The sequence below is a fragment of the Sturnira hondurensis genome, unplaced genomic scaffold (genome assembly GCF_014824575.4).
Source record: "Sturnira hondurensis isolate 20B ecotype Veracruz unplaced genomic scaffold, ASM1482457v3 Scaffold0005252, whole genome shotgun sequence".
NCBI classification, from domain to species: Eukaryota; Metazoa; Chordata; class Mammalia; order Chiroptera; family Phyllostomidae; genus Sturnira; species Sturnira hondurensis.
In genome coordinates this window covers 6,121,407-6,147,302 of record NW_028077883.1, presented here as the reverse complement: position 1 = coordinate 6,147,302, position 25,896 = coordinate 6,121,407, and the positions used below count along the sequence as shown (strand labels likewise).

The 25,896-nt window shown below is 40.8% G+C and overlaps 1 protein-coding gene across 8 annotated transcripts in view; it reads left to right on the top strand.

Annotated features, from left to right (window-relative positions):
• The window catches only part of DYNC1I1 (dynein cytoplasmic 1 intermediate chain 1), a 294,039-nt gene that overhangs the window by 230,188 nt on the left and 37,955 nt on the right, over positions 1-25,896 (top strand). For all 8 annotated transcript variants that reach the window (XM_037046446.1, XM_037046445.1, XM_037046444.1 and 5 more), the window contains 3 exons: positions 1,730-1,843; positions 4,329-4,462; positions 8,062-8,206. In XM_037046446.1, coding sequence (XP_036902341.1) covers positions 1,730-1,843; positions 4,329-4,462; positions 8,062-8,206 — 393 coding nt within the window. The remainder of the gene's footprint in view (positions 1-1,729; positions 1,844-4,328; positions 4,463-8,061; positions 8,207-25,896) is intronic.

Here is a 25,896-nt window from a genome sequence, read left to right as displayed (position 1 = left end):
TGTGTCCTCTTGATATTTAGGGAACCTGACCAGGATGACATTTAACTTCAGATCTCTGATGCCAGATCCACTAAGGCTGATTCATTCAAAAGTTTCTGTGGGGACATGGCATGAAAAAGACATAGGGACTCAGTCGACTTGTCCATCAGCATGGGCGAAATAAATAACGTGATCACCAAAGCAGCAAATGTAATCTTAGGATGCATGGCGACAGGCATATTTTTATCACGTGAGAAGTGACTAGATCCCCTCGGTCGGAACATAGATAGATAGTTTGTTTCATTCTCAGGACTCCAATGTGGAAAGGAACTCAAATATAGCAAGTTCAAAAGAGAGTGACCAGGATGGGACGGAGTTGAAGATCGGGGGACACAAGGATTGGCTACAGGAATTAGTGATGATTAGTTTGAGTAAGACGAGACTAGGGGGAGGAAGGGCAAGATAACAGCAATCTAAACATTATTTGACTTGACTGTATAATCCCAGAGGGTGGGCGCCATACTGAAAATATCTCCTTAAGCTTTCCTTACCCCATCTGTGAAAGGAGAACACTCCAGGAATTAGTGCTGAGACGGACCACCCCTAAGAAAGGTGTCGAAGCAAAGTTTGGACCACCTCTTGGTCAAGGCGAGGGGCCGCTGCTCGGGATGATGATTATGGTTCCTTCTGACCAGGAGTTTATATGATAATAATAGTTTGGGAACCATGCTTTATATAACATCAACTTTCCGATATTAGGGATTGTTTCATTGTCGCTGTGGCGAGGTATATAATGGACAGTAAGTCATCAAGCGTGAGACTCAGACTGTCAGCCATTCGCACAGAGAAGCATTGGCTAAATTGTGGTTTGGCCACTGATGGCTAAGCTGCCTGAAATCTAACCCAAATGACTGCTCGGTTCTGCTTATGCTAACCTTCCACTTAGTATTTAACGTGCAGCTGCAAACGATTTTCGCCTACCATTTAGGATGCTACAGAGTGGGATAACCTACTAGAGCTGTGACAGAAGGTTTGAGCATCTTGCTTGGGATGCCTGGGATGTATAAATGATGTTTCTCAAGGCCTTGTCCAAATCTGAGCCTCCATACTACACCAAATGATATTTTCAAAAATAAATCTATCATTATCCTAGATTTTGTAGTGAGCAAAAAGAGCCTAACTTTAGCTCACCAGATGCATTGTGCCAATAATTTCCACCACCACGATCTCTCCCTCCAAGTGAAAAGGCTGGGAAATATTAACCACTTTTATACAGAATGTTCACAAATGTTTGGCACTGCAAGCATCATGCCTTAAACTCCAGATTTAGTAACCCGTGTTCCTTCCCAAATCAGTAGATCTCCGCTTTTAAAGATGAGCTTTTTTCACCCCTCTTGGTGAGCCTAGAAGCCAGACTGGGCAGTGGCGGCTCCCTCAAGTAAACCAGATGCCACTTGCCGCACTGCCTCTGCCCGTCAGCCCGAATGTGCTCTCTCCTGCTTCCTGCAGCGCCATCGCACTGCATCGGACGGAGCGAGGCGAAGCTTTGTCTTTCCGCTGCTCTGTGTCGCGGCCAGGGCTTTTCAAAAGAAATCAGGTTCAAATCAAAGGTGGCAAATGACCCGAGGCTTATGTTATTGTAGGATTATGTGACTCTTTAATCCTTGTTTTGGAGTAATGTGTCTGACACTCAAATGTAAGCATTTCCTCTTGGATCGGTGTCTGATCCTTCATGTTTATGTTTTTGCAGCATCCCGTGTACTGTGTGAATGTTGTTGGGACCCAGAACGCTCATAACCTCATCACTGTCTCTACTGATGGTAAAATGTGTTCCTGGAGCCTGGACATGCTCTCAACTCCACAGGTGGGTTTGTTTTTCCCTACACAGAAGAGCATCCTGGTGGAGATACCTGCCTAATGGAACACAGTTCCTAAAAGCCAAACCCTCACATCCTATAGGAGCTAAAACCAGTGGATACACTTGAAAGCGTGGGGCCTGCTTTCAGCAGTCTCCTCTTGAAGCCAAAACCCATTTCCTTTACCACTAATCATGTAATTATTATAATACATTAATCCTTAGGTCAGTTTCAAGTGAAAATGAAATAATCCATTTTAAAGCATAGCAACTGTGGAAGTTGCCTGTGATATGAATTGTACTTACCCTACGGAGTTGTGAAACAGATGGAAACGAGGTGGGAGCTCAACAGAGTGACCCCCGATGGGTACTGACCTTGGAGAAGAGGTATCTCAGCAAAACAGAAACCCAAGCCCTTGCTTGTATGCATCGCCTAGACGACCACCTGTGTGTGTGTGTGTGTGTGTGTGTGTGTGTGTGTGTGTGAGAAGAATTTGTCAAACCATCTGCTTTCTCCTCTGGAGTGTTTGTTAATATGGCTCCTGCCATTCCTTGCTCAACAAATGAGAAGTCAAAAATCAAAAACTCTTGAAGGTTCCAAACCATGACTGCTTGCAATAATGGGAACCAAACAAAGGAACAGAAGGGAAGCGATCGACGGAGAGAGGCATGGGAGTGCAGCTTTCAGAACAGGCGTATGTATGCTTACATGCAGGAAGACACTACCCACACACGCAAACACATATACATACAATTTTCACATTTCTTTGTGGGAAAAATTATTTAACTGTCTTCCAACTAAAAACACAGAGAAGAGTTTATTGGTCTAATCTTTGACAAAAATGTGACATCTAAAAAATCATAAAAAGATATCTAAAAGACAATTCTCAATTTTAAGAGTCCTATTCCCTTTCCTGGAATGTTTCTCTCCCAGTTTTAGAAAATATTGAAGTTTCAAGATACATAAGGGAATATAGAAACCATAAAGAACTTCCCAGAAGTCTCCACAAAATACACATGTAGAGAAGACTAAGGCTAGATAAGTTATTTTTATAATTCTGGGAGGGGCTAATAGACTTCTTACAATTTAAGTTACTCTATTTTTGCTAACTTTAATGTTATATAAGTCAGGAGTTGTGTGTGGGTATTTTATGACTTTGTCTTAAAATTCTCAGCAATATGTTTTTTTTTAAGCATGAAGATTGGAAACATAAGAGCGAGCTCTATAATTAGGAATTTTTAATTGCCCATTTTGCTGATTAAACGTGTTTTTTTTTCCCTGGCTAAAACCAGTCGTGCGGGGGCTACAAGGACCGTTTTTCAGTTCTATTGAGCGAGCCTGCAATCTCCTGTCTCTGCAGACAGATTGAGGGTTTCCGGGCACAACACTGACGTGGGGCCCTGGCTCCTCTCTGTACCAAGTGGGCAGCCAAGAGATGTACCTTTCCCACCGCTAATTTTATCGACGGAGCACACCAGTTTCTGTATTATGTTGTCCCAGGGTCCTTTCACTGATGCACTCACTGTGTGTGGACCTCAGTACGGCCAGCACGGCGTGTGACTGACTGTGTGGTCTGTGCTACCCAGACTGTGAGCACGCACTTCCAATTTAGGGACTGCGTGGCTGAGATGACCTAACTTATTTGTTCTGAAAAATCACAAACAAACAAACAAACAAACAAAACATCACTAAATGCCCAAGCAGCTATGATGATATGATCCTCTAGAATGATTTTTGAAAAGAATTACTTCAGGTGCACATAGTAGGTGCTTTGGTGTAAATAACAAAAATATTCAGGGATAATAGTTGTACTTAATTATTCTTCACTGTCATTAAAGTCAATTCAGCAGACTATCTTTTAAAATACACCTTTATTGCTGATTTCAAAAGTAATTTTAGATAAAAGAAAGGCTCTCCCTATTTTAAACACTTATTTAAACACTGTTCTTTGCGGGCTTGTATCCGATACACCCAGTGGCCGCCCTTTATGGAATCTATTCCCTATTGAAGTCCGTTTTTCCTGACCTGAGTGACAACTTTCTGGTTTCGGTCCATGGAGGACACACACTCTCTCTTTGACAAATGTGCTTCGTAGATCTGCTATTAATACATGTGCAGTCTCACCAACAATTGATTTTGAAAATGTTTGTAAATACAGGGGTATTGTGTGTTTTATTAAAGCCTGGGGCTGACAAGTGTAACCATCACAGTATTATCTTGAGTTTCTGCACCATTAGTTTCAAAATTCTCACCTGTCGTCTCTGCCTGACTTAGAAGCAGCAGCACATGCTCATGAAATGCAGCCGCCTGAAACCAGAGATACACAGAAGCATGAGTGTCGGGGGCAGCAAAGCGTGGTTTCTGGCACGGCTGGGGTCTTTTGTAACGCTGCGTGCAAAGCAAACAGATGACGTTGCCAAATTATTTTTCCGTGCTATCTTTGGCATGGTGAGGAGTTGACAAAGGGAGTGTAACCGTGGCGTGTTTTGGTAGGAGAGCATGGAGCTGGTGTACAATAAGTCCAAGCCTGTGGCTGTTACCGGAATGGCTTTCCCGACGGGAGACGTCAATAACTTCGTGGTTGGCAGTGAGGAGGGTACAGTCTACACAGCCTGTCGTCATGGAAGGTGACTTTCTGTTTTCTTATCAATGCCGTGTTCCTCATTTCCAAAAGTCTGTTACCGCACTCTGGGTTGTAACCACCTTGCATTATGAGAAAGGTATTTCTGAAGAAATGCAAAGCACCACTTCAAGTCGTTATTATGAACATCCATCTGATTGGTCATTAGCCATCTGTAAGGTTTTCATGGTTCATACCGCCTTGAGGAAAAAAGTCCCAGCTTCTTAGCATATCACATAAGACCCTTGACCCCTGCCCCTCTCCGGCCTCAGCCTGCAGGCTGCAGCCACACATGCAGCAGGGATGAGAGTCCCCAAGTATCAGTTATTTTACCACATCTCCATGAGTTTGTACATTCACTTTCTTCCTCCAGTTTGGCATGTCTCTCTTGTCAGTCTTGATGATTCCTTCTTATTTTTGAGAGGCAGTACAGGGGTCATTCCATGCTGAAGCCTCTTCAAACTCTGTTGGGCAAAGAAAAACTTTCCCTCCTTTATGTCTGCATAGAACTTTCATTCCTTCATTCATTCTTTTAAGGAACATTTACCAAGAGCTTACCATCTGCCAGGCAGCATTACATCATGAGGATGCGGTAGGAACAAAACAGACATGGAGTTCATATTTTGATGAAGGCAAAAAGCGATAAACTAATAGACAAGTAAATACATGATTTAAGGTGGTGGTATGCACTATGGAGAAATTAGAGTAGAGTAAGTGGGATAGAACTATAGCTGTCAGATTTGCTGTTGTATATATTTTTATGAATGCTTCTACAATAATGTTAGTTTCATTTTATTTCAACCGCTTAGCCATCTGCCATTTTGCTCTTACTGAACTATTTTCATTTTGTTGTTGATTCCCTGCCTGGTGACTGGCTCACAGTAAGTGGGGAACTGAAAATCTATAGGGGGAATAAAGAAATGACAATATCCAAATAATACAGAGAAGTGCCCAGGGCTAACACTTCCTCCCAGTCAGGGGGGCTGGAATAGTATGAAATACACAAGCTGCTGTGTTTTCCAGGTGACAAGAACTCTGCCTTGACTAGGAGATTGGCATATGCTCCCTGGAAAAGCATCAGGATAAAGTAGAATCCAGTAATTTAGACAAGATTGTAAAATTGCATATAAGACAATGAGTAGCCTCACATCTTTTGAAAGGTTCATTGTGTTCACCTTGGTATTTAATTTCTCTTTCGCTTTAGTTCTAATTCAATTGATTATTGATCCCTTGCTATTGGGATCCTTGCCAAGGATTTTTGATCCTTGGCTACTGGTAGACGTAATGAGGAACCACAGACCATTCCAAGTTCAGACCTGTATTTTTGTGATCCGTAGAAGTACCAAGCACCCATGGCTCAGCTAAGTGATTTTTCTATTTACACAATACTATCTGTGATGTTCCTACTGCTTCATCCAATTGTAATAAGCAGTATTTGCCCTGCTCACATGGTTTAAAGATGACTAGAAAGACCCGGCCCCTAATTCCTTGCCCAAGGGTCTTACTTCCTCAAAAGTGGCTAAATCCTGCATTAAAGTCTTATCAAGGCATAAAAAAGATCTGATGAAGTTGCTCATTCATGCCAACATTCACCACACACCTACTGTGAGCAGAGTGCATTGCTAGATTCTGCCAGGCATGCAAACATCATTTAAACCCGGCCCTTAACTTCTAGAAACTGATGGTGGTGGGAAAGGTGAACACATAAGTAGGTGCGATACAGGTAAAAGGTCCTAAGTGGCAGGTGTGGGGCACACACCGTGCAGTGGGTCAAACATGGCATCACAGCTCTGTCTGAACATTTATTACAGTCAATAGGGCACAGGTTCATTGGACTTCATCCAGGACCTTAATTATCTGAGAAGGCCACAGAACATGCTCATTGATAACTTTCAGATTTATTTGTTGGATTCTGTAATGTGAATAACCTCTTACATGATACATATTCCTGTCCTGTGGCTAGTGTGCTTTTCAAGCACAAACAGAATATGCACTGTGTTTCAGAAGAAGCGTATCAGTGGTACATGCCACCAATCTTTGCACAGCACGCTTGACTATACTTTTACATCGGTCCATCCATCTGAAATACATATAAAACACCAATCTTAGGAAAGCTGTAAAGTAGCAGGCATTTGGCTTTGTAGTAATTTTTAATGGGTCATAGAGGCCTGTGGGGGCGGATTTCCATTTTTTGCCTAACACAGAGAAGGTGCAAATCTACTTCCATAAATTAAACCAAGTCCTCATTTTGCACCCTATAAACCCTTTCAGGATGCTGTTAAGAGCAAGTGGAACCTCACCAGGGGCCACTTCAAGATCAGTGCCTCGTGTTTGTTAGAACAAACTTAAAGGACCACGTGTGAAACTGCTGTTGGCAGTTTCACTGGGCATGATTTCTGAGCGCCTGCTCCATGGAATGCACACGCCAGCCCTTTGTCCGTGATTTCCAGTAGCGCTCGGCACACTGCTATTTACTGGTGCTCCAGAAGCCCAAATGTTTCAATAACTCCGTTCACTTCTAGACTTAGTGACATTATATTTAGATACCTATGCATTTGTTATATTTACCACCTCATGCACATGGGTTTTCAAAATATAGCATATTGCTCTATTTTCTAATTCAGTATGATTGCACACAGACAATTATGTGATAACAAGGGGCTGAAATGATGCTGGCTTAGGTAAGTGACACATATCTGTGGATAACTTTCAAAGTGCGTATCACTGATTCTCAAGTGTGCTTCTGTTGGAAGAAAAAGGCATAAGTTTGTTTCCTTTCCCTTGCTGTTTGTTTCAACAAGTATTTATTGAGCACTTATGATATGTTAATATAATATAATAACAAGGCACCCTCCCTTATAGAATTTGCAGTTTACCTTTAGAGCTGGGGAGTCAAACTCATTTTCACTGGGGGCCACATCGGCCTCATGGTTGCCTTCAAAGGGCCGGACGTAATTTCAGCTCCTTAACAGTTAAGGAGTAGTTACATGTATACAGTCCTAAAATTATTTTAGCCCTTTGAAGTGAAAACAGCATTTTTTCTATATTTCATTTAAGTCATGCATATTACTTTACAGTGGCAAGTGTTTCCACAAAGTATTACATATTCAGGTTTGTGAACCTAGTGTAAGAAATTTCCTGGAAAGAATAAATATATTTATATGAGAATGCATGGAGCTTTACAGCCAATAGGCCCTGCAGAAGAAATTAAAATGGAACATGCACAGAATGTGATCACGACAATAGAATAGTCTCATTACAGATATGAAAGCTTCTGACATCTAAGTGTGTATGTTCTTCATCAAACTAACTGCATCAACAATGATAAGATTTGAGGAACTTCTGAAAAAGAGGTAAATGATGAAATTTAACATTAAATTCCAATGGTCAATAAGATTACATTACACCATGTTGTTTTTTAATCACCAAAAGTGGTCTAGTGTTTTATATCTCTCAGGATACTGTGAAAGTGGTCTCGTTTTTGGTGGCGTGTGGTGTTTGTGCTAAATTTTGGGGAAGTAATCGTGTAGGACAAATTTGTTTTTCAAAGTAATCATGGCTTTGCTAACGTCACCGAAACTCTGCTTATGTGTTGTCTTCACGCAGCAAAGCCGGTATTGGTGAGGTCTTCGAAGGTCACCAAGGGCCAGTCACTGGAATTAACTGCCACATGGCAGTGGGCCCAATCGACTTCTCACACTTGTTTGTCACGTCGTCATTTGACTGGACCGTCAAACTGTGGACCACGAAGGTAAGAATTCCTCATTTGAAATTTGTTTATTTACATGCAATAAAAATGAATAAATCAAATAGATTTTAAAATTGGTTTCCAAAAATAGTTAAGTAACTTGAATCAACTTTAGTGTGGTTCATACTGGAGGCAAAACCTTGCAATCTGGAGAATTCTAAGTGACTTTAAAGCCCTTTTTTGGCTTTTACATTCCAACAGGATGTATATTAAGGACAAAAAGGACTACAGAAAAAATCTTTACTTGGAACACTCATGTTGCTGGTGGTTGTGTTGTTACTCTTACTCTGATATCTGTGATTGTATCACAAGATAAGTGACTGCTGGTATCTTTGAGGGTTGGTACTTTCAGCTCAGCTAAACAGAGATAAAAATGCACAGAGCTAAGTAAAATCTCTGTAGTAACCCTGAATTTTAGTTGGCGGTATCAGGAAGAACTCACGGTGTGTTACCTTTAAATCTAAAAGAATATGTATTCATAGGTCTACCAAAACAATACAGAGAACATGACCAGTCCATACTGGTGACACTCTCACTGTCTAGACTGTCCTCTCTGAAGAGCAGTTTTATAAAAGAACCCAGAGACCCTGGAAGAAATGACCGATTCTAGAGCTAGAGCAGGAAATGGACAAAATGAGCTTGGAATGTCTTGTCACAATGGAAAACAAGGAAGCTACCAAACACTACAAATTTCTTGTCAGAAGACTCGGAAGCCACATTGACTAAGCTTCTGCTGGCCAAAGGATATCGATAAGGACAATAGATTCATGAGTTCATATTGGTACTGAAAAAGAAAAAAACTCATTGGTCAACTTTGGAGATGACTAGGGAAACCACCTCAGTATTTGGGAAACCATTAAGTAAAAGAATCAACTAATCATTTATTCTGAAAGAATCGATCAAAACGAAGTTTTTATTTTCTATATAATTTGTACTTCATGATTACTAATAGTTGATCAGGAGAAGTTTTTCTTTGTATAAGTATTCCAGCTAGTATAGGAATGTTACTAGACAGGGGACCTGGCTCCCAGCCGGTCTGCCTAGGGCAAGCTGGTAGTGTGTGGGTTCTTGACTTTGTGTAGGAGAGATTTCACAACACAAGTCCACATGACTCCTAGGGGACCTTTATTAATGCCAAGGACAGTAAAATAAGGAAGGGCTTAGCACAGGAGAAGCCACAGGAGAGACTAGGCTGGGCTGCCCTAGCTCAAGGGGAAGTCAGAGAAAAAGGGGCCTTTGGGGGCAGGTCGAGGGGATTGGCCTGGGACAAGCTGCTGCTGCCCATTGCTCCCCCGATTGCAAGTTTTATGGGTTCCTCAGAGTTTAGGAGACGTGTGCCTGTGGGGGAAGAAGAGAGGGAAGAAGAGGGGGAAAAGAATGACTGGGGAGCGCTCCCCAAAGGGAGTACCTGTTGGGTCCTTTGTCTTGAGGCTTTTATCTCTCTCTTGCAGACAGGACTTTTAGAGGAGGCCTCAGGGGAAGGTTTCAACAGAATAGTCATCAGTTTTTCGGGTGCGCCTTTTCAGGGCAGAGGTCTCCGCTGATTGGTCAGTGCCCAGGCAGGAGTCCTTAGTCATTGTAGCTGGACCTGGCGTCGCCCACCTGGTTTTCCTGCTTTTCTGGGCCTAGAGCTGAAATATAGCCGAAGCCTACATGTTATCTTTAAGGAGGTGACATTTTCTATCTGTCTGAAAATTGCTTGGCCAGTTTGTTCAGCTCTCTGTCTCAGTTTCCCTATTCCACTGGCCCTGGCTTCCTGCCTGTCTCAGGAAAAGGAAATGATAGGATTTGAATGTCGCCATTTTACAACCCTTAATGATCTAGGCAATGATTATTGCTGATAACATAATAAAATTCAAAACAACCTTGATAATTATGGAAGTACACAATACCCCCTTTGAAGGAGGCTTGCTCCCCCAAATCAAATCTGAATCTTATCAATCCACCAGATCTCTGAATTTAGAGGCAATAGAAAATGCAGATGCAAAATGTTAAATAATACCACGGGGATGGAGTCAGCCAAATCCAGATTGTGGGGAAATCTGTAGGACAGCTGAGCTTGATTCTGCAAACCAAATATTTTTTCCCAAGGGAAAAGAAATAGAGGTGGAAACTATATATCAAAACAGAATAGAAAAAAGCAAAACTTGAGACATTTCAAACAGTCTCAAAATGAGGTTCCTGTATAGATTCAAACAAATAATGCATTAAAAAATTAGAGGGCTATTAGGGAAATGTGAATATTGACTTGATATTTATGTATTATTATTTTAGGTGTGATAATGACATTGTGATTATTTTAAGTGCTTTTACTTTTTAAAGATGCACACTGAATACATAAGAAATCGTACGATGCCAGAGATTTGCTTCAGAATAACCAGCTTGGTGGGGGAGAGCTTGTGGGTGTAGACGAATACAATTCACCCTGTATTGCTAAATACTGACACTGGATATACAGGGTCTGGCAAAAATAATGCCTCCCTTTTTTATTACAAAATCTGAAGCATGTAATTCTGTAACATAACAATATCACATACAAGCATGCCCTATGACATTTTAGGTGAAATGTTCAAATTAAAAGTATAAATTATTACCCCTATATTATTACCTTACCAAACACACTCAAGCAGGCCTTACTTCTGCCAGGACCCTTTATAGCAAGCCCTTGAATAACGTTTTGCTCAAGGTCATTTTCTTTTAATGTTGATGAGATGCCCTAGGAACTTAACTCTTGTTTACCTCAGTTATCCTACAGTAAAATTGGTTTCCTAATATCTTGTGTCATTTAAATGAGGAAGGCACTGGTGCCCAAGGCAGGTACCGTATGGAAGCGTGCTGATGGATTGGGCGTGAAGTGCAGGGGGCTAAGGAGTAAGTGGAAAGCAAGGAGAGGAAGATGAAAGGTAGAGACAGTGTTTTTTTCTTTTTCTCTTTTCTTTCCTTTTTTTTAAAGATTATAAAGACTCTTGAAGATGTTCTTGTCATGGAAGAGCCTTTAAAGAAACAGAGTGGAAAGTCTGTAAGCATAAGGCAGGCAGACAAAGGGCCCTGAAGATGTTAGAGAAAATAAGATGCATAACATGGGCAGGACGTGAATTTTAAATTTGGAAGTGACATCTCTTCTCTCATAAGAAAGGAGGGGGCTAATGTGTCTAAGTGTGTAGGTTTGGCGAATGGAAATGGAGAGAACTCATGTGACACTGTAGTGAGCGGGGCAAGGAGGGGCTGAAGGAGGTACGAAAGGAAGCGCGTTTCGGCTGGGCCAGGAGAGAAGAGAAAGGGTTCCTCCAGGAGGGCTTAGCAGCACCAACATGGGCATGGCGAGGGGGACGCTTAGATGGACCTTGGGCTGCAGCTTTATCAGAATGTGGTGGAAGGACAACGGAACACAGGATTTGGAGAAATGGACAAGAAAGGGTTTGGTGTTAGAGACTAAGGGTTAAAAGCTGGAACCAAAAGGAAATGAAAACAGATAGGGAAAAGGAAAAGGAGCAAGGGGGCCAAAGCCAGTGTCTATCAAAGAGCAAGCGTGAAGGAAGTCACTGAGTCTGAGCATTAATAGCATAAGAGATTATTGTAGAAAGTGGGATGTTCAGATTTAGTAGTTCACAACTGATATAATTCCAAGTGATTGAAAAATAGAAATAAAAAAAGTCGGGGCTGTGGGCGTGTCTTTAGGTGATAGCAGATATGCTCAGTGAGGAAGGGGGAAACTGGGCCTGGGGATCCAGATTTGTGGAACCCCAAAGCCCAGATTCCATTCCGTACCAACATGCTAAGTTTAGAGGCAAGAATCCCCATTAGAAGGCTGGTTCAGTCATCCAGAAAAGAACCAGAATTTTGGCAGTGACACAGACAGAGCAGTAGCTTGTGTAGGAGAACGCAAGTCTGAGAGAGAACCAAACCTGACCTGATTTGGAAGACAGTCCGTGATGATTCTGATATTTCTGCCTTAGTCATGGGAGTGAAAGAACAGTGGTGCCATTATCAAAACAGGAAATACAGGAGGAGGAACAGGCTAGGATTGGGGGTAGAAAATTAGTTGTCTGAAGCATGCCTGGAAATCCCTAAAAGATAATCAAGAATACTGGAGCTCAGGGGCAAGAGTGGCGTTAAAAATATAGTTATGACAGTGATCAGCGTATAGTTTGTCATTTATTGCAAGGGAGAAAATTGTGAAGAGAATGTGAATTGAAGAGGCTCAGGGCGCAGCCTTGGAGTTGCCGATGCTGCGGGGTGAGAAGGGAAACACAGATCATTGGAAAGACAAGAGGACGGTGACATTTACCTCAGGGAGAACAGTTTCACTGGAGCAAATGGGGCAGCTAATGCATCTGTCTTTGTGGACTGAGGAGGGGAGACAGCAGACACAGAAAATACTGACTCCTGTTTCAGATATTGGGCTGTGAGCCCAAGGAGACAGAGAGGTGGCTAGCAGGGGAAACCAGGCCTAGGAAGGATTTGGCTATTGTAGTTTTGGAGAGACTTCAGCATGTTGGTGGCCTGAAGAGATGGAGCCAATGAAAACTGTAGATCAATAGTGGGTGGTTTGAAAAACTGGGAAAGGTGATATCAAGTGTCCACGTGGGGATGGCGTGAGGAGAAGAGGCCAGACACAGCTAGGACTGGACAAAAGACTATGGGTAGGTTTAGCTAAGTGGAAGTGGAAGGAGAAGCAGAGAATGAGGGAAGGTCTCTATTTTCACAGGGACATACTTATCTGCAAACACTGATGGAAACTGGGATGTGATAGGGAGAGGAGAAAGGTTTAGAGACCGGGTCCTGCAAGAGATGGGACAAAGCCTTTACTCCACAGGTTATCTGAACGTCACAGACTTGAGGCCCAGCTCGGACTAAATTGCATTTCACAGATGATGTCTAATATCAGTTGTGGAAAAGCGCTAGGGATTGTGTGAAATCTCTATCATTAAATTTCTTAGGTCTGCAGAAACCTCCTGAATCTGACTATCAAAGCTGTCTACAACCTGTTCTTCAGAGTCAGGTGTGGGAGATAACCACTTCTGAATAGTTCTAAATAAAGGGTTCTCAAAGTGTGCCCCTTGTTCGTCATAAGCAGCATTACCAAGGACTGATTAGAAATGCCAATTCACCACTCCAGGCCTTCTGCTTAAAAAATCCTGGGGGTGGGGCCTGACAATCTGTGATCCTGATGATCCTGACGCTGCTGAAATTCAAAGAGCTGTGCTCTAAACCAATGTGAAGTTTTGTTTCAAACTCCCCACCTGACAGAACTAAGTGGGGCAGCTTCATTATTTTGAGGGTCTCTCCTTTCTCCTCTCAGGGAGGTCTGAGGTTGTCTTTGGGAAATGAGGAGTAGTTCAGAGTTCAGACAGGAGAGAAAAAACAATGTCCCACACCCCAACCAGGTTTCATGACATGATTATGAAACCTACTTATTGTGGCGAGAGGGTTGTGCTATGAGTATGTCTGAAGTCCCAAATTTATCATGGCCTTCTGTGGTGATCTCTAAACACTGGCTAGAGTCATCTTCTTAATCTGAACATGCATAAAATTTATAGGAAACAGAGGCCCTGTGTCTTAAAACTCATGATGACTTTTACAAGACTATGATTAAAAATAATCTTCTTGCTCTAGCTTGTGTAGCTCAGTAGATTGAGCGCAGGCCTGCAAACAAAAGTTGCCAGTTTGATTCCCAGTCAGGGTACATGCCATGCCCGGGTTGTAGGCCAGGTCCCCAGTGGTGGGGGGCTCATGAGAGGCAACCACACATTCACACATTGATGTTTCTCTCCCTTTCTTTCTCCTTCCTTCCCCTTTCTCTAAAAATAAATAAAATCTTTTTTTTAAAAAAAGAAAAGAACCTTCTTTATTTTAATAAAAGAGCCAAGTAAAAATATAAATATTCACTTGAAAGTGGTGACGATTAAGGCTTTTGTTTTTCTTTTAGTTTTGTTGACCATGAGAACTTTCAGAAAGGTGTAGAGCAGAGAAAAAAATGAGATGAACCCTGGCCCAGTAGCTCAGTTGGCTAGAGCGTCATCCTGATATGACAAAGTTGCAGGTTCAGTCCTGTCAGAGCACATACAAGCATCAACCACTGACTGCATAAATAAATAGAATGACAAATAGATGTCTTCTGTCTCTTTCTCTGTCTTTTTGTCTCCCTCTCTCTCCTTCCAGCTGTCTCCAAAAGCAATCAATACAAAAAAAATTTAATGAAATGAGTAATTATATTTTGTAACCAATAATGGTTACCTTCATAGTCTGTATTTGTAAAGTCACTGAGTGACTTGGAGCCCTCTGATCATTTAAACGAAGGCGAAGAAGGTTACAGTGGGGCCATGGTGGATAACTGAGTTAGTGATACCCTTGCACTTAAGATCATGTCTTAGTCTGTTCCTACTTCTATAACCAAATTCCAAAGACTGGGTGGCTAATAAACAACAGAAATTTACTTCTCAAAGTTCTGGAGGCCCAGAAACCCCCAATCAAGGGGCTAGTATGGTCACATTCTTCCTGGGTCATAGTCAACTACTTCTCACTCTGTCCTCACTTCCCGGAGGGTGCCAGGGATCTCTGTGGGGTCTCTGATAAGACACTAATCTCATTGACGAGGGCTCTACCCTCCAAAGGCCTCCACCTCCTAATACTGTCATCTTTGGGATTTGAATTTCAACAGAAGAATTTCGAGGGAACACACACATTCAAATCAGATTGCAAATTAGATAATGAAGACGAACCCTTCAAATTGTAAAAAGAGTTGCTGCTGAAAAATAAGACTTTGAACTAGCCAGAAGTCAGATTTTAAAAGTGCCTTGGTGCATAAAAATAAGTACAGCTCAAAAAGATAGCCAAAAGAAATGTAAAGGAAAGCCAAGCAACAGGAAAATTGGGCAATACAGCATTTTGTCCATTCTACGGACAGGAACTTGCATTTCTAACACCAAGATAAAATATTAGGAGAGAAGATCTGTATTCCAGGAGAAAAGATTGTGCTGGAGTCAACACATTGAGTGAAATGAATCTAATCTGAAGCCTGTAGCAAAGTCCGTGTCCATTCACTTCGCATAAGTAATGTGATTGCCAAAGAGGCACCAGCACATCCCATAGTTTGAGGAAGAGAGACCTATGATTTTAAAGCTCAAGACTAAAAATTTAAATTTCTCCACACAGGTTATTAGAAATATTGCCAGTAAAGAGAAAAAGTATATTTGGAGAACATGCAGTCATTGTCAATTCTCCTTGTGATTTAAAAAGTTGATGTTACCATCAACTTTATATATGGTTTCATGTAAATTTTCCATGAAGATTGGGCAGGTAGAATTTTTGAATGGGGAAAGGCTAAGGGAAGAACATAATACTGCATATTTGGAGGTTGGGCTTCTAATTAGTCCCCAAAGAGCAGTTTAGCTCTTGAAAACCGAATAGTCACATTGATTATTGATGGAAAATTAACCTACCTAATAATGTTATGGGAAAATGGAGACAACTGTACTTGAATAACAATTAAAAAAGAATAGTAATAAAATAAAAAGAAAATTAACCCACCTAATAGCATTACAGAATCTTGAAATTTTAAAATTATTTTTCTGGTTTCATTGGCTTAATTGACTTAATAAGACAAAATAAGTAGCGATGTTTCACTGTCAGAGGCAGGTTCTTTTTGTTGTTGTTGTTAGAAACTTAAAGCAATGTGATTAAAGGCATCGTTTTTTAAAGTATATCAATGCAACCATTTTTTAAACTGATAGAAGCTTTGCTCATCACTTTAATTATTAACATATTTTATTTTAACTCCATGCAATCAATATAAAGGAAATAAAGTGTATGACCCTTGCTTCAGTGGGTAAAGAGTTAAAATAGAATCATGTACAGAATGAGTATTGTTACGGTTGGTTAGCATATAGGCAATACACAGGAAAGTCCAAATGAGTCGTAGAACACGCAGATGCATGCTAATTGGGGTACGGAGGCAGGGCAGGGATGATGAAGGGTGCAGGTCCTCTACCTGTCCGCCTGGAGGCCTTCCATGAGAGGTCTTCCCACTTGAATCCCCATATTGAACATGAGCTATCTCTTCTCTGCATATCCAAGTAGCCCTTCCCTTCAACTTAATGAAAACAAAACAAAGCATAGATACCCCCCCTTGACCTTGTTGTCCCTTTTCAACCCTGGTTATCTTCTTTCTTTTCCCACCGAACTGCAGTTTTGCCTCCTCTAGTTTGTCTTGATCCCTGTGATTACCACTAAGCCTGCTCCTTCAAAATCTGCCCTGACCTCTTTCTTGCCTGTTCCAATGTCATTTTGCCATTTTCATTTCATGACTTTGCTGTTTTAATAATGTTAATTAGTTCCCTGGAACATCCTTTTCTTTTTAAAAAAAATTATTTTATTGTTCAATTACAGTTGTCTATGTTTTCTCCCCACACCTCCCAGAACCTCCTCCAAACCCACCTCCCTCCCTTGCTTCCACCTTCCCCCCTTGGTTTTGTCCATGTGTCCTTTATAGTAGTTCCTGAGCACCCTTCTCCCCATTGTCCCCTCCCCTCTCCCCTCTGATTGTCTAATTTTAATGCCTTTGGTTATATTTTGTTTGCTTTTTTCTTTTGTTGATTATGTTCCAGTTAAAGGTGAGATCGTATAGTATTTGTCCCTCACTGCTGGCTTATTTCACTTAACATAATGCTCTCCAGTTCCATTCATGCTTTTGCAAAGGGTAGGAGCTCTCTCTCTCTCTCTCTCTCTCTCTCTCTCTCTCTCTCTCTCTCTCTCTCTGCTGTGTAGTTGGAACATCCTTCTTTAAATATATAACTGAGGCCATGGTTCCACCAGGACCCCATCCTGGCATGTTAGTCACTGGGCCCCACAGCAGTAGGTGAGCTGCAGCCAGAGAACACCGTTTTGCTCCCATTACAACCTGAACTCCACCTTCCATCTCCCTGCACCCCTCACCCTTGTCGTGGAAAAATTATCTTCACTAAACTGGTCTCTGGTGCCAAAAAGGTTGGGGGCCACTGCCATACATTGAAAGGTATAGGTCCAATCCCTGGTCAGGGCACCTATAAGAGGCAACCTACAATATTTCTCTCTCATGCTGCTGTTCTCTCCCCCACCTCCCACTCCCTGCTTCCTCTTTCTCTAAAATCTCTAAACATATCTTCAGGTGAGGGTTAAAAATAAAAATTAAAAAATATATCACTGAGGCTATTGTTAAGAGAATAGTATAAAATAAAGCTGCATTCTTAAAATTCTATGCTTCGTGACCCTTCCAATCAATTTTTAAAATGTGTTTTCTGAATAAATCCTATTGAGTACCAGCTCTTACCTTTTACTCTATCTTAACATATTAAATGTTGCATCCATCAAGAAATGCTGGAGTTGATGGTTAGAAATAAAGCATGGACTCTTGGCTGGATGCAAACGTTCGTTATTACACTCAGCTTTTCTGTTTGCTGAGGTTTCGGGTAATTTTGTTCCTGTACTGTAGTTCAGCTTAGTGGCTAGACGAGTTATGAGTCTCTGGGCTTTTTATCATTGCATTCAGTTTGGAAACTTTCAGTGGATTCCAATTAAATATTGGGTTAATATTTATTTTGGTCCTAGTACAGCTTCCCAAGGATTAAGGTTCTTGATACTCTTCATGTATTTGCCAGCTCAGTCATTTAAACATCAAAGGGCTCGTGTTTCTTCTGTGCATATTGATAATATCCTCCAAATCCTTTCTGCACTAGAACTTTAAGGCTCTAAACTTCCATTCCTTTATGTTGCCTGGTCAGGTAGGTATAGAGCCTGACCTCCCCCACGGGTTGGTGTGTGATGGCGATCCTGGGCAGGACCCTGGCATACTATCACCCAGAAACGTCTCAGTACTCACGTTTGATTGGTGGAAATCCCCGACTTCCTCCAAATGTGTCTTGACATTTTGTAATCTGTCTGAGCATTTACCATACATCTCCCTCCTCTGATCTTTTAACAAAACAGTGAATCTGAGAACAAGATTTTCTAAGTGACTGAATGATGATGGCTTTGCAAAAATTAGAATGATAATCTGTAATTTTTGCATAAGTACTATGAAATCAATAAATAATAAGTATTATCTATCTCAGTTTTACATTCTCTGCCAGGGTTAAAAATATAAGATGACTATCTTGGCTGATTTTTTTCAATCCTAGCTCCTAGAAAGGAATGGTAATTTGAGTTTTTATGAATAAAAGACATGGGAAATTTTTTGTTTCTAAGGACAAACATTCGTTATTATGCTTACAACATATTCATTGAAAAGGATTATGCATTGAAATAAATGTTAAACATGGCTAAATTATAGATAATACAGTAATAAAAATACTTCTGTCTTGCCCACAGAATCACATTTATTATGTGCAGAATTTCCACCCTGTCCCCATAGATCCTCGGCTCCTTAAGAGTAGACTCATATTATTTTGTCTGCCTCCTCAGTACCTGGCACAGTTTTGGCACCTGGTAGGTACTGAATAAACCATTGAATTAGTACAGGAACGAATAATCCCTGGGCTTTTAAAAAAGGTGAACATTAAAGAAATACCGTAGTAAATATTTAGTTAGCAGTGGTTTTGAGCAGTTAAAATTCATAGCCATAATTTTAAAATATAATGATCAGAAAACTGAGGTTAAGCTTTTAAAATTCTATGTGGAAATATTTAAGAAACTATAATTTTGGAAAAAATATCTACGGCAACTACTCAGGCAGGAATAGAGGGGCCTCCTCAATATTTTCCTTACAAAGTGGGTGAGTAGGATTCGCACTCGTTCGTGAGAATGATCGGAAGAGCTGGGCTGCATGGTGCCTGTCCTGAGCCAGCGCTTCCACTCAAGAAGGTGTTTGTCCAAGTGAGCAAGGGAAGAGTTTTCCCAACAGACCTGACAATTACCTCTTGGTTCCCTGTAGCCTAGTTACACACAGGAATGCTCTTTCTAAAGATGTCCCTGGGAAACTCTGTCTCTTGTGGGATGTGGTTCCCTTCAGAAAAAGGGGGCTTGACTCCTCTCTAAACCATAAATTATAAAGGAAATTCCTAACTGGAACTAAAGCAGTGGAAATGTTCTAAAAAAGGTTCTCAAAGTAGGTGACATCTAAGCTGAAGTATGAAAGTAGTTACATAAAAGGAGAAAAGGAAGGGCCTGTAAGTGAGAGGAACCAAGTATTAAAAAACAGAAGCATGTAATAGTGGGTAATCCAACTGTGTGACTTTAAAAAAATTACTTAACCTCTCTGTGCTACAGTTTATTCATTTATACAATGAAGATTAAAATACTATCTATCTCATAGGATACATGTGAAGATTAAATGAGTTAATATATGTAGAGCTCTTAGAACAGTACCTGGCACCAAGTAAGCACTGTGAAAAAAGTAGCAATACTATGATTATTATTAAATATTGTTATTATTGCAATTGTTGTTACTTGGATATTAAAGTGGTTTAATTGAGCCGGAGCAGTGGGTGCAAGGTGACCAGAGGGAATAATGAAAGGATGTCTCTGGGGGCAAAAAAGGACCAGATGGTGAAGGCAGCCTGCAAAAAAGGACCATTGGCAAAAAAGGACCATTGCAGGCAGCCTGCAATGCCATGTGATGGAGTGTAGACTTTCTTTTGAAAATGACAAGGGCTGTAGCTTATGCTAAAGTGTGGCCTCACTGCCTCTTCCTTGCTGTCATGCCGAGTGAGACAGGGTACTGGAGACATCTCCGCCTTCCCTCAGGATTCTGAGCCTCAGTGTCACATCATGTTCTACATCTGATGACTGTTTCTTCAGGTTACCAGCAATACTTATGTTTTAACTCCATATCTCTCCTATCTCAACATTAGATGACTGTATTATTAATGAACTTTCACAATTCTACAGTGTTCACTGGTAGCATCTTGATTGACCAAAACGTTTGCTTTTGCAACCCTTCATGAAACTTCCATTCCAATACACTACTCCACTCCAGTTTTCAGATGCAGCCCAATCATACTGTAATGATGACTGTAATGATCATAATCATTATCATAATAATAGAAGCTGCATTCACCTGAATGCTTCCATGTGACTGGCATTTCCCCAATGATGTCACGTCATTCTAAGTATGCTTTAGTCAGTATACTGCCGGGTGACCTCCATCCTGAATGGATCTTGCAGAGTTGTCTCGTCTGACTTTTCTGTTAGCTTTGTGTTCACTTGTTCCTCCATTGTCTCTTCAGCTGCACTTTTCTTTTCATCAGTTTATAATTATTTTTTAAAATTTGAAGCAAATATATAAGGGTGGGCAAGAGTAGGTTTATGGTTATAATACAAATTAATAATATAATAATTAATAAATGATGCAAGAATAAACTTTGTTTCATGTACTCACAACTGTAAGCCAACTTTTGCTCACATCTGCGTATTCCTTTGCTCATCCTTCTGTTCTAACAAACTTTTGTGGCTAGTACTTCTAACCCTCACCCACAGCCGGGTTAGTGTTATCACGGGTCCTCCCTCTCACCCAAATGCTGACTTCATAAAGGGGATTTAAATACTGGTAAGGCAGCCAAGAAGATGGAGATACTCACATTTATCTTCAATATGAAGAAAGCCTATGTAAGGGTTTTTTCTTAGTATATTCTAATATCAATTACTTTCACAGTTTCTACAAATTTCTTTAACTATTTGGGATATATTCACCTGCTCTTTTTTTCAGAGTAGGGTATTTTCTTATTCCTGGGTCTAATATCTGTTAGTTTGCCAGTACTGTAGACAACAAAATAGAATAAGTTGAGTTTGGTGATTAGGACAAATTGCTACATTATCAACTTGGGACAATAAAATTTGGGGGATTGTTTTTCTTCTAGTACTTTGTAAAGAATAAATAAGAGTCTTGTAGAGGAAAAATAAATATAATTAATCACTGAAAACTCTCATTTTTTCCTTCCGAAGTAGAGTAACAGGCCCTCCCATGAATTCTGGGGAAACAGACCTCAGTGTTTACTACTGGAAGTTCACCAGCTCTGTGGAAGTTTCTGGAAGGAATGTTGTGGGATTGGCAGTAGAGTGAAATCGTTTTCTCTCCTGTCCCCGGGTTCATTGGCTTGAACTAAGCCCAAGTCAAAAGTAAGAAGTCTCTTATAAATTGTCAGTTTCCTTCTCACTCAGGACCTTCCTTAATGATTAAAAACGTAACTTTTAAACCAGATTTCCCCTTGACCACTCTGCCAGGCCCAGCTGCATTAAGAGGGATAATGGGTCACTAATCCAGGAGGGTTTGCTTGAGAACTCTTGGCTTCCACCCACCTATGGGACTTAATTTATGCCAGATTTGTTTGGACTTTCTCTCCCTCGATCACCCTCCTTTTACAAAGTTCAGTAATTGAGCTGAGTTGTGTTACTCTTTTGCTATTAAGGCCATTTTTTTTTACATAACAGCCCATGAGCCATCCCAGTGAAGTGTGTCTTCACATCTGTGAGTCTGCAGTTGTGCAATGTTCATTCTTCTTTTCACCGTGTCTTGTGTTCATCTAAACTTGTAGTAAGTTAGGACACTCATTCTCTTCTGTAAGAATGCCCACCCCCCAAAACTCTATCCATTTGGGGAAAAAACAGCTCCTTAAGAGCAGAGAATGACCACGTCTTTGTTACCAAGTGTGTGACAAAGTTATTACCAATTTCTCCAAAGTTGGTATCTGCCCATGCTCATGCTTTCTGCTGTTCTCTTTGGCTGTCTTCCTAAAATACCCCTTTCCTTATGCTGCCTCCTCAAACTACAACATATAACAGTGTTCACACTCTGTAGAGTCCTAGCTGGCATCTTTAAAAGGAGTTCTATGATTTTCAAAAAATACAGAAAGAGTTAAACAAAATGAATAAGTATCTTCGGCAGGAAGACCTTTTTCACTTTTTCTTCAGGACTGGGCTGCGTATGTGGCCTATAGAGATCCCAAAACTTACATGGACATGGGGCTCATGCTGCCCCCGGAATCCTGAGAGAGCAGCATTTTTTGGAACAGACCTCTGGAAACAGTGACGTTGCTCTGCTTGCTTTCCTAATCATTTCCAATACCTCGAGCTGCACTTCATGGTGTTCCACCCTTTTGGACAGGTGTCTCCCCAACAGTCCCACAAGTTCAAGTACTGTCTTTCCAAGTTGCACTTCTAGCAATAATGACAAACAAGCAAGAATAAAATCAGCAAGGATGGAGATGATTAAACTTGAATATATCTAGAGGGAAAGGGAAGAGAGACTGCAGGAAAGAAAGATTTAAGTGTCCAGAAATAGTATTTGGAGAAGGAGGGGTGGCAGGTTCTGAAAGCCATGGAAGGAGCTTACCTGAAGGCAGGTGCAGGGCGGCACTACAGGGAATAGTGGTTGAATAAATACAGCATTTATTTTTTCTGTAAACAGTCTTTATGTCCTTTATAGAATCAAAGTCCATGTGTGGGAAATAAGAAAGAAAGACACCTAGAAACTCTGGTTTAAGTCACAGAAATCAGAGCAGATCAGATCAGATAATGCCCTAATTTTACGGAAAAGAAAACCGATGTCTAGGGAGGTGTGATGTAGATATCCTTTTGGTCTCGTGTTTTTTTCACTTCACATTGATTGTAATTGAGTCAGTTAGAAATGTGTTAAAAAAAACAGTAGTGTAATATTTTTGAACTGTCTGCCTATTTTATTTGCCATTGTGCAGTGGACTCAGATGATGGGATAATTTCCCATTTTTATCTGGCTTAATAATGTATCATTCTATTGTCATAAAACCATTCTGATAATAGTTTTTATCAACACCAAGCATTTAAAACATAAACATAGTGTAAATGTCTCATTGTATTTGCTTGTTCATTGTTTTCTTCTTCCCACTGAGCTGAGCTTCTTGAGGTGAGTGGCCATACTTCCCATCTCTTCCCTGTCCCCCACAGCTTCCGGTAAGAGTTGTAACTGGTTCATATATAATACAGGCTGATTGTCTATCTTATTGACCATTCACTGTGAATGAAATTAAGCCTCTGGCAGTTCTATTGCTGATTAATGTAAGATAATATAAACCCAGAGGTTTTGTATTTATTGTAAGTCTATTTCAATCCTCATGCAGGCACCCAGTACCTGAACTCCCCTTGACCAGCAAAGACACCTCTGCCCTTTACTGGTGTCTCTGACAACTTCATTCTGCACTTACCACCTCTTTTGTACTTCACTGATTGTTTGCCCTTCTGTCCAACAAGTGTGCACACACGTGACCACATAAGCATTTACATAGCAGCCTACATGTTATCACTGCAAAACATGCAAGAATGTAATAACAGTGCAAATTTTTTTCAAAATTACTCAAAGTGCATAGTTGACATTATGGTTTACTCTTAGTGCTATATATCCTATGGGTTTGGAAAAACGTGTAATAACATATATCCATTCTTACAATATCATACAGAATATTTCACTGCCCTAAAATCCTCTGTGCTGTGCTGTTTTAGCCCGGTACCTTGGCAGCTGCTGGTTTTTTCACTGTCTGCATAGTTTTGTCTTTTCCAGAATGTCATATAGTTGGAATCACACAGCATGTGGCCTTTTCAGATTGGCTTCTTTCACTCAGTGATATGCATTTATTTTTCCTCCATGTCTTTTCATAGCTTGATAGCTGAATTCTTTTTAGCACTGAATTATATTCCATTGTCTGGATGTACTATACTTTGTTTGTTACTTCACCTACTGAAAAATACTTTAGTAGCTTCCAAGTTTTGACACTTATGAATAAAGCTGCTATAAAGTCCATCCATGTGCAGGGTTTTATGTGGACGTGAGTTTTCAGCTCCTTTGGGTGAATATCAATGAGTATGATCGCCGGATCATATGATAAAAGTATGTTTAGTTTTGTAAGAAACTGACAGACTGTCTTCCAAAGTGATTATAGCACTTTGCCTGCTCACCAGCAGTTGACGAGAGTTCCTGTTACTCCACATCCTCTTTAGCATTTGGTGTTGTTAATGTTCTGGATTTTGGCCATTCTAATAGTTGAGTACAAGTGTCTCATTGTTGTTTTAATTTGCATTTCCTTGATGGCCTATGATGCGGAACATCTTTTCATGTGCTTATTTTCTCTCTGTGTATCTCCTTTAGTGAGGTACCTATTAACATCTTTGGCCCATGTTTTTTAATCCTCATCTGAAGATATATCTTGTCATTGTTGTTGTTATTGTTGTTTTACTGGAGAGAGAGAGAGAGAGAGAGAGAGAGAGAGATTGGTTGCCTCCCTCCCTCACACACCCCAGCTGGGGATCAAACCACCAACCTTTGGTGTACGGATGATGTTTCAACCAAATGAGCCACCCAGCCAGGGCTGGCCCACGTTTAATCAAGTATTTTTTTTATTGTTGAACTAAAAAAAATTTGTATATTTTGGATAACAGACCTCTATCAAATGCACCTTCTGCAAATATTTTCTCCCAGTCTGCGGCTTGTCTTCTCATTCTTTTGATAACTGTGTAAATTTAATTAACACTTGACTGGTAATTAAAGGCAAGTATTACCTTTTCTATCCTTCTAATGAAAATAATACTACATGTGAACACTTTTTTAATTCATGAAGCCAACATTTAAGCATGCTTTAACCCCATGCCAAGGCCTTTGAAAGAACAGAAACGCGCTAACAGGTACATAGGATACATATCTCTCCACTCAAACTTCTTTAAAGGAAAACAGTTACTGTCAACCTCCATATATCGCTTTAAGTTATTTTTATTCTACTATAATTTAAATACATATAGACAGAGAACAAGGTATGCATCCCTTGTACTTATTCATTTAATGCGTGACTACTGAGGGCTTACCACGGTCCAGGCACAGGGATTATAAGAGTAACAAAGGTAGACACAGCCCCTGACTTCACAGGCATGTCCACTCTGGTTGGGAAGGGAAGAAAGTAGAAAACAACCGAATATAACCGACTCCCATTTTTCACAGTAAACTGGGAAACATTGAACCATTGCTTCTAGGGGAAATACAGGGTTAAATTCCGGAGAGCTTCTTCTTACCACATTTTCATCAACCAGTCAATACATGAGCTTGTTTTGTGTGTGTTTCTGTTTAAAGACACCTTTTTTTGATATGAATAGCTGATCTATGAACATTGAATTGCAGCCAATGGCTCCTGCCTGAAGGCAGCTTTTCTAACATATGCACTCCCTTCATAAGGCACACCCCGGCCTCTGGCACTGGGATGCTGGACAGCACTTTAGCACTCTGCTTGGGGGCCACTGTAAACAGAGAAGTCACTGACAAGAAAACCCACAAAAATGGAAAACACAGGGCCCCCAGTAGCCCACAGAAAGGGTGTTTGTTTACAGTATCAGAGCTGAAAGAAGGCAGCAGTGGGCATGTGCGTGTCAGGTTACTCAAAGTTTTCTCCTCTCTGCACTTGGCCATGAATGACTTCGAAGTACTGATTTGGGGTCACACATTAACTTAAGAGAGTAGGCAATTGCAGAAACATGGAATCCCCAAATAACAAGGACCCACTATACATAAAAATGACACATCATGACAGGTGTTGGGAAGAAAATGAAGCAGGGATTAGGGTGGAGAGTGAGGGGACATTGGACCAAAATTGTAGACAGGTGACTAGGGTCATCCTCTCTGGGGATGGGACACCTGGGTAGGCATGAATAATGAGAAGAAATCAGCTCTGAAGGTGAGGAGGAGGGAGGTATTGGAGGCAGAGGGAACA